Below are 9264 nucleotides of genomic sequence, written 5' to 3' on the forward strand. Positions count from 1 at the left end.
ATTGAAGATAAGACTCAGGCGAAAAAACATGATGAGATAAATCTCTAAAAGTAAGCAATGTAAAAGTAGCCTTACAACTCGAATTATAATCCAAATAAATTATAACATCGGCAAGAATCATCTCTATGATATGACAATGTACATAACAATATCTTCAACCCGGTGTCCGGAGATCGATATCCATATGCAAATAATAAATCAATATCCATTTCCATATGTGAATTTGGAAGAATTTATAAAGATCCATATATCAACCTTAAAAATGCAAAAAAGGATATAGATGGATATCCAGGCTATTTTCAAATCTAGTTCTGTATTTATTCTTTAGACTGTAGATTGGAGCTGAAATATATCATACAATCCCAACGAAAATCACAGAAATCCCTACTACGAGAGGTATGATTGTGATTCGTATGAACTTCAGACTCTTACATCACCTTTATGACTAGTATTCAGAGATTAACTGAGTTTATATGATAAGCAGTCCACCGTGATAGGAGGACTTCAAATAAAGCTGTTCTAATCTCCTCTTCCAATTGAAATAATGCCAATAGAGCGGAACACCAACTTGGTACAGCCCATCATGGGGTTATTTAACTTGTATCTGCCATATTGTCTCTTCGGAGATACAAGTGAAAAACCACATCAAGAATGCACTTGGACGTCGCAATTTTACAAGCACCATCCAGAATCATATTCTCCTTCAGGTATGTTCTGAGAATCTTCTCAGTTTTAATAAGCCCACAAAATGGAAAGAAGTGTGCAACCTCCCTTGATGGGATGAGAAGAGTGGGAAGGGTGCTTTGGTAGTTTCCTATGACCCTCATGCTTTGTTTCGAGGGACTGCAGACTCAGAATATGTCACTCTTGAAGGAACATCTATAAGAAAATTTCTTTACTAAAAGATGAAAATCACATTGCTTTTCGATAAGAAATGAAAGGTGACACACTGAAAAGAGGCCAAGGGTTACATAGTACAGAAAGAGAGGTAAAGGAGAAGGAAACTAAAAGCTTCTTCTATGAGAACTACAAATATATCACTTCACTGGAGTTCGGGAAAGGCATTCATTCTACCATCGCTATAGTTGATATCAAGCAGAACTAATCAAAGAATTCAAGATGTCAACATGATCATCCACTCAATATGTGGAATTCACATGGTCACCTTCGAATGATCTATTTTTGAGCTGCGTGAGAATTCCTCTGAAGACTCTGAGGTGCTGAAGAATTCGGCATCCCTATCACCTTTGCTGTCATCCATGACAAGTTTCTGAAGTAACCGAGGGATGGGAGGCATGCTGACATTTGAAAGACCTTCCAATTGTTGAACGACCTGTGCCATAGTTGGCCTATTGCTCTCTAGATCCTGAATACACCAACAAGCAATCTTACAAGCTCGGCTAAGCTCTTCTACATTGGCATTGCCTTCCAATTTCTCATCTAGTAAGCAAAGAATGTCACATTCATGGAGCTTGATTGCAGCCCAGACAGGGAAATAAAGAAATTTCCCGTCTTCCAATCTGTCCGTGTTTCGCCTGCCTGAGATTATTTCGAGCAGCACCAATCCATAGCTATAGACATCGGCTTTTGGAGTGACAGAAGAACCACAGAGCCATTCTGGTGCCAGATAGCCAATGGTTCCTCTCATAGTCGTCAACACTTGGCTAAATTCATGACCAATGAGCTTTGCCATACCAAAATCCGAAATCTTTGCACACATACCCACATCCAAAAGTACATTTTCAGGCTTGATGTCGCAGTGCACGATGCATTCTCTGCATTTCTCATGGAGATAGGTCAATCCTCTTGCAACTCCCAGTGCAATTTGGAACCTTTGATCCCAGTTTAAGGTTTCAAAATCATTACTAAACAAATATGAATCTAATGAACCTCTGGGAACATAATCATAAACCAGTAGCCTTACATCACCTACAGAGCAGAAGCCACGAAGATGGACTAGATTGACATGGTGAATCATCCCAATTGTGCTTACTTCCGTCCTGAATTGCTTCTCCCCCTGACAAAGACCTTCAAGTTTCTTAACAGCTATTACAGTTGAGTCTGACAGTATTCCTTTAAACACAGTCCCGAAGCTTCCTTGGCCAAGCTTCTCTGAGAAGTCCTTCGTGGCCCTCCTTATAACTTTGTAATCAAACATAACAAGAAAACCTTGAACTGTCTCTGAACTTGCAACTTCTGGTGTCTTCCAGAATCTCCAAATCAGAACTAAAACAATGCCGGTGATGAGAGCAAAACCTGCCACCGAACTAAAAATGACCACAGCATACTCCCAACTCTTCTCATTATTAGGCCTCATGAGCTCTGAAGAAGCAAGACGAAGATAAAGAACTCCTGATCCTCCTTCACTGATCGCACTATCAGACAATGTTTTGAGGTTTAGAATTTCACCATTCCAAATTAAACACCCTTTGTCATAAGAGTAAGCAACACAGGAACACTTATTAAAGCAAGCTACTTCACACTTTTTTGCACTGCCCAGGGCTAGTGGCTCAGGACTAACCGGCAACTGCACATTGGATAGCTTCATGAAGCCATCTATTTCTCCGCACTGCAATGGAGCTTTTCTGACACACCCTCCAGTGTGATCGCCTAAATTCCAATCTTCCATAGACAGTGGCTCAAAGCCTCGCAAACACTCACAGGAGGGAGAGCTGTAGTTGCGGCAGCTACTAAAGGGTCCGCAGAGTGTATTCACATCACATGGATCGGATGGAAAAATGCAATGCACTACCCAATCCCGTATCTCGTTGTTCCATACTCGCCGCTTCATTTGGCCTGTGAAATCTAACATGTAATTTGAGATAACAGAACTATCATGAACAAAATAATTGAAGTAGCTCGTGTTCCCATCTGTTACGTAGTTGAAGCTGTAGAACTTCTTTAATGCCGGGATTGAACTGAAAAGCAGGATGTCCTCAATCCCGGAAGGCCAGTATTGTCGGTTCCTGCTAATCAGCAAGAAATGATGGAAGCCATTGGGGTTGACCTCAGCAGAGAATAGCCCAGGTGAAGGATCTTCGGAATTCCTCCATGAAGTGAGGTAACGGTTTTCTTTGCTGAACCTATCATACCCCAACTTCGCACCAGGTAGCCATGTATTTGTTGGGTGATCGAAACTTTGCCAAGAAAAATGAGAGTTAGAATCATCTTTTATGACAAGGTTGCCATCGTCATGGAGCACTGCGATTGTGGAGTTTGAAGCAGTGAACATTGAGCTGGATGACCAGATAATGTTTTTTGAGTGCATGACAATGTTTAGATTACCATTTTTAGATAGTTTTAACTCTGAAGATGAAGTGTTAAACACAGGTCTCTCCCTGTTTGCTACCCAAACTACAGTTTGTTTAGAGACTTTCTTATACCAAATGCCCAAATAATACTTGTGAGGATTACCTGAGGTGAAGAAACCAAGCTCGAAATTGCCACCCCTGGATACCATGGTCTGGTTTCCCGAGAGAGATTGGCCCTGACTGAGGGTATCACCCGTAATCTGGACTGAAGAACCAGAGGAGATGAAAAGAAAGAGGCAAAGCAACAGAAGGGCAGTGAGCAAAGGCCTCATTTTGGTAGCTATCTTTGAAGAAAGATAATCTGTAATGTAATTTCTGGATAAGTAGAAACAGAAATGGTGCTCCCAGGACTTGGAAACCTAGCAATGTAGATTTGGTTCTAGGTAGCTTACCAGTTGGCGTCAAACATTGACTTAGTCAAGACTAGAGTTTCCATGTTTTTCAGTATTACAGCAAAAGCATGTCTTGACTTTCCAAAGATTTAAGTCAGTCTAGCAATGCAGAATTGGTTCCAGGCAGTTGGTGTCGAACGTTTGACTTGGAAATCCACCTCGTCATAATGGAGGTCCAATCCAAAAAGATGGCACCGGACGTGCTTTTGAATTCTCCTTCCAAATAATATTCTCTGTGCGTTGGAAACACGTTAACCCTCCTCCCAAATTCTCAAAATTAACAGGGGAAAAAAATGACCATCGCTTCCTGTTGGTGTTGCCATTATCATTCTTTCTCTTCCGGTGGAAGTTAATGCCCACAGAGTGGCTCCCTTTCTTGGTATGGCCCTTCATGAGATTTAAAGTTTAAATTGCTTTTTTTTTTTTTTGTGGTATATCAGCTTCCTTGGTGATGCAAGGAAAGTAAATATCCACATCAAAAATGCATTTGGATATTATAATTTTGTAGAAACCATAAGGGTGTTAAGATTTGATGCCTCGAGATTCGGTCCACATTAAGCTTATAGCGAGGTCCGCAACAAAAAATGGAGTTCAACGAGATTAAGATCACTTCAAACGGAGTCCGGATGGCCAAGATACAAGCGATTGAAGTCGGCACGGAATTCGAAGCAGCAGAGGACTGCCGGCGAGTGGCGGCGGCGTGGCCGTTGGCGGCGGGGCGTGGCTCAAGCACGGCTGCGTTGCGGACCAGCCCAGGACTAAGCACACGAGCGCGCGGGTGCAGCCCAGGCCTACGCGGCCTGCTGGGAGCCTGTAGCCCAGTCCACCGTAGATCGGACGGTGCACAGGAAGCTGCAACGATCACATGGGCATTTCTCACGGTCCACGGCACTGTTCTGTGAATCGACGTGCGATCAGAAGACGTAGGTTGATTTTGATCGAGATCCAACGATTTTAGGAGTTTTCTGAGTTTTGTTTGGACCATATTAGGATTCCTAATCCTAATCTAAGTCAAGTTTAAAGCCTTTAAAAGGGCCTGATCGTGAAACAGGATGGTGTGTGGTGGTTTTCATCCAACAGAACACCTAAGAACCCGAGATTAGTGGTGCGCGGCACTGTTTTCATCAGGCGAAAAATCGAGAGCCCACGGACAGAGAGAGACGCGTGATGCTGAGAGGAGGAGTAGGAGGTTTCTTGACAGCGGACAGCGGTCACTTCAGAGATTTAGGGGGGGTTTTTCTAAAGAGAGTTTTTGCGAGGAAGAACTTCCTGTGAGGAAAAAATTGAGTGTACGAGGATTGAGGGTGAGGTCTCCTCTTGTAATATTTTTTTTTCATGGTAAAGTTTGTATGCCCCGTGAAGATGAGCTCTTTTTGGTTGATCCACATATTTGATTGTTTTTTGTTGTATTTCTTTTTTCTTCCTGTTGCATCATGCGGTATCGAAAAAGTTCTGAGAGGTAATGTCCTAGCCAGACATCCACAGAGAGATCATAATTTTTTTCAGAAATGGTCCAAAAAACTTTAGTTTACTAAAGGAACAAAAACTCACAATGTTTTTTAACGGAATGAAAAGAATGGGAAGGATTACAAAGTAGAGACAGGAGGGAAAGGAGGCAACTGAAGCTTTTTAATTAGAACTAGTAAGGACATTTGTTCCATAAGGAAATCAAGAAAGCAAGGCATTCTACTATCTCCACAGCTGATGTCAAGTAGAGCGAATCAATACTCCTAAAAAGTTATTTTTTTTCTTTTTAGAGAAGTAATGAAGTGAGACACTTCCCCACAAATATTATTAATCAAGAAAAATAATGTACAGGATATGCTCAGAGATGAAAAATTTTAGGAGAAGAAGAGAACAAGTGCATGAAATGGCGTAACACATGAAAGAAATGATCATCTACTTAATACTTGGAATTTACTCAATCACCGTCTAATGGTTTAAGCTTGAGTTGTACGAGAAATTCTCTTGAGACACTAAGGTTGTGTTTGGTGTATCGTCAGATAATTTTGGAAGATTATGTCGATTGCTTTCAAGTTGCTACCATTAAATTATCAGTAATATTGATTATTATATTCGATACACGCAGATAATGTTGTGATAAAATTACTGAAAATCTTAATTAATATATTCGATATGACAATCAGATTATCAGTAATGTGAAATCAATTTTTTAAAATATAGCCAATAATTTTGTCATGATGCTCTTCTTTTTCTCTGATGAGAAGAGGCAAAAATGGTGTGGATGTGATGGTGGCATGAAAAAATAACAGATCGGAGGGTGTGGGGAACCGTGGGCACTAGGAGGGTGGGTGGTAGGCACATGCTGCGCCGTGGGTGTCTGTAAGTTCAAATAATGATGCAAAGTTAGGAGTTCTTTATCTTCGGCTTGCTGGTTTCGAGTCGGCGAGGCCTCAATCTGAAAAGTTGAGGACTATGGCTGTCGTTAGCTCTGTGGTAGCTCTTGTTCTTATCACCAGCTTTGTTTTGGTGTTGATCTGGAGATTCTGTTGGAAACCTACTTTTAGAAATCCTGAGGCAGCTCAAGGTTTTCTGGTTCCATTCGATTACAAAGCTATAAAGAGGGCCACCAAGGATTTCTCAAAGAAACTCGGGCAAGGAAGTTTCGGGACTGTGTTCAAGGGAATTTTGCCAGACTCAACTGTCATTGCTGTCAAGAAACTTGAAGGTGTTAGGCAAGGGGAGAAGCAGTTCAGGATGGAAGCACGATCGGGATGATTCACCATGTTAATCTAGTCCGTCTCCTTGGGTTCTGCTCTGAAGGTGATAAAAGGCTACTAGTTTATGATTACATACCCCGGGGTTCGTTAGATTCATATTTGTTTAGTAATGATTTTGAAACCTTAAACTGGGATATTTTATATATTATTTTACATTATATATAAAATAATATATAAAAATATTGCTATGGTGCATTTTTCTTTCCCTGCAAGGACGTGATCTTAACTATGATATTTATTTAGATTAATTATGCTTTTAGTCCTTCAAATGTAGGATGAAATTTTAATAAGTTCTTAAACTTCGTAAGGCCCAAATTTCATCTCTATTTTTTCTTAATTATTTTAGTATGATCCTTCCCTCAGTTTTCGGCCACTTTCTCCACCGAAAGTCTCTGCTGGTATTAACTGATGATTATGCAGTACAAACCATTTAAATAAGTGATCATATGGCAGTTGGTGATAATATGGTATAGGCTTGATGATACGGTGCTTGCTACATAATTTTGTGGTCAAAAAGTATTCCTATATTATTTGTATATCACATCATCATTCATATATCATAAATTATATTTTAAATTTTTTAAATTTCACTAATATTTTTATATGGTTCTTATAGTTTAAAATCTTTAACTAGATCTCTTGATTTTCAAATGTGATTCCATGTAGCCTTTCCAACCTGGTAACGAGACAGGTGATGATTTTGAAGCGAGTCACTGGATGAGTTTAAAAAGCGAAAGATGGCAGCAGTGTTTGGACAAAAGAGATTGGGGCTGGATCCCGAGATCGTCTCGAAATAAATCAAGTTCGAGAATTTGAAGATTGCCACTGTGGCCATAGTGATGACAATAAAGAAGCTGTAGGCTCAACATTCTTAATTTGGCCATTGTCAAGTTCATTGCTGTTGTCGAGTTTCTTCTCGAAGAAAAGGTTGGTGATCTAGATTACGCGACCAAAGATTTCATGTATTTGCTTCGGTTGGAGTATAATTGGAAAACTAAGAGAATAAATAAACTAAAAATAGAAATTATTTTCATTCCTTTTCTTTTATCCTCTTTTGCTTTCCCTTCTTCTTGGGTTCCAATTGAACTCTCTCCATTTGCATTTGAGGAAAAAATGGGATTAGAAGATGGAATAGAAGGTTAGATAAATAATGTAGGGTGGGGGTGTTATATACGAGTCATGGGATGCAAATATTTCCCCTTGTATATGTTTATGTTTGTTTTGACAGCAAGTAGAAGGAAAAGGAGAATGAGATTAAGGATATGATTAGAAATAGAGTAGAATTAGTAATATAATAATATATTATTAATATTTTTTATAATATATATCATCTCTTTATACTAGTTTTAGTTATTTTCTTCACATTAGTTTATATTAATTCACACTTGAAAATCAAAGAATTTAACTAGAGACTATAAGTAGTATGTAAAAATATTTGTGAAACTTAGAAGAACAAAAACAAAATCTATGGTATATGGAAGACGATATGATATATGGATGATGGCGTGATATATGGATCCATCGTATTTAGATGATGATGTGGTACTTGACGATTAGACATTTTTAGATAGAAAGTTCTATAGCATATACTATATCATCACTCATATATATCATCAAAATAAAAATTTTTATCTACTATATTATGTCATCGTCCATATACTACATTATCATTAGTCGATCATATAATCATTTATCAAAATTATTTCTCTCACATAATTAGCCGTATAATCATCAATTAATGCCAACAGAAATTTTCAGTGAGAGAAAATGATCAAAATTTGGAGAAAGTGCTACATTTTTTTTTTTTGATGGAAAAGGAGAGATTTCTCATTCGAAGTTTTGTATTAAAAGATATAAATATTAATTATATGGAAGAGAGATCTAAGGAAAGAAAAAGAGGCTGAAAGGCCTGTCTATTACAAAAGAGGGTCATAAACAAAAAAGGATAATGAGAGCCCCTGGGCTTCTAAAAAACTCAAGAAAAAAAAAAGACTACATCCAAGTTTATATATTGAATTATGGAACACTACGATTCTTATCTTTGGCTATTTCTTTTCCCATCAATTTTTTTTAGTATCTTTATTATTTCTATGGTTGAGTCTTTTGCTTTTCCTTGATAACATGGTGTCCAGCTTTCAAGGAGGAAGGTACACATACTATAAAATGCTACATTAAAACAATTAAGTAAACATAGGGATTAAATTTAAATTTTTTAAATTTAAAAATTTATGAAAATTCCTACCTAAATTTGGAGGGCTAAAAGTTTTTTTCTTTTCCATAAAAATATCTAATACTATCATCCTATTTAGAATTAAATAATTTTAGATAAATAATGAAAGGACTCATGGTACCTATCAATATATTTAATTTTTTATTATAATTAAATAAAAAATTCTGTCATTTGTGCATTCATTCCTCGGACCTATAACCTTCTTCTAAAAGTCCTTTACCGTACTAATTTTTTTTGAACTATTTTATCGAATTGATGCAGATTTCAACTTATTTATCGAATTAATGCAAAAGCTGAAAACATCATTTAGAATGTTATTTTCTAGTAAAAAAATATCATTCCAAATAACGATTTTATACTATATATATATATATATATATATGCGCACTCGCGGGGTTTCATATATGAAGTTCTTTATAATATATAAAAGTTCTTTATAATCTGATAAAAATATCATGTAAATATAATATGTTCTTCTTTTTTATTTCTTCTATATCAAATAAAAAAAAATCATTTTCACCCAGTCACAGCACACACATGCTTCCCATAATCAGGAATTGATGAAGTTGGTTATATTTGGATCAAAAGCT

General features: G+C 37.6%; 1 protein-coding gene across 1 annotated transcript; it reads right to left on the bottom strand.

The window, feature by feature from the left end:
- Positions 1-931: 931 nt before the first annotated feature.
- On the bottom strand, positions 932-3505 carry LOC105041552 (G-type lectin S-receptor-like serine/threonine-protein kinase At2g19130). The gene has a single exon (XM_073253283.1). It carries the CDS (start codon positions 3458-3460, stop codon positions 1154-1156), a length of 2307 nt encoding a protein of 768 aa, XP_073109384.1. The 5' UTR covers positions 3461-3505; the 3' UTR covers positions 932-1153.
- Between the last annotated feature and the right edge of the window lie 5759 nt (positions 3506-9264).

The sequence above is a fragment of the Elaeis guineensis genome, chromosome 3, assembly GCF_000442705.2.
Source record: "Elaeis guineensis isolate ETL-2024a chromosome 3, EG11, whole genome shotgun sequence".
In the NCBI taxonomy this organism is placed as follows: Eukaryota; Viridiplantae; Streptophyta; class Magnoliopsida; order Arecales; family Arecaceae; genus Elaeis; species Elaeis guineensis.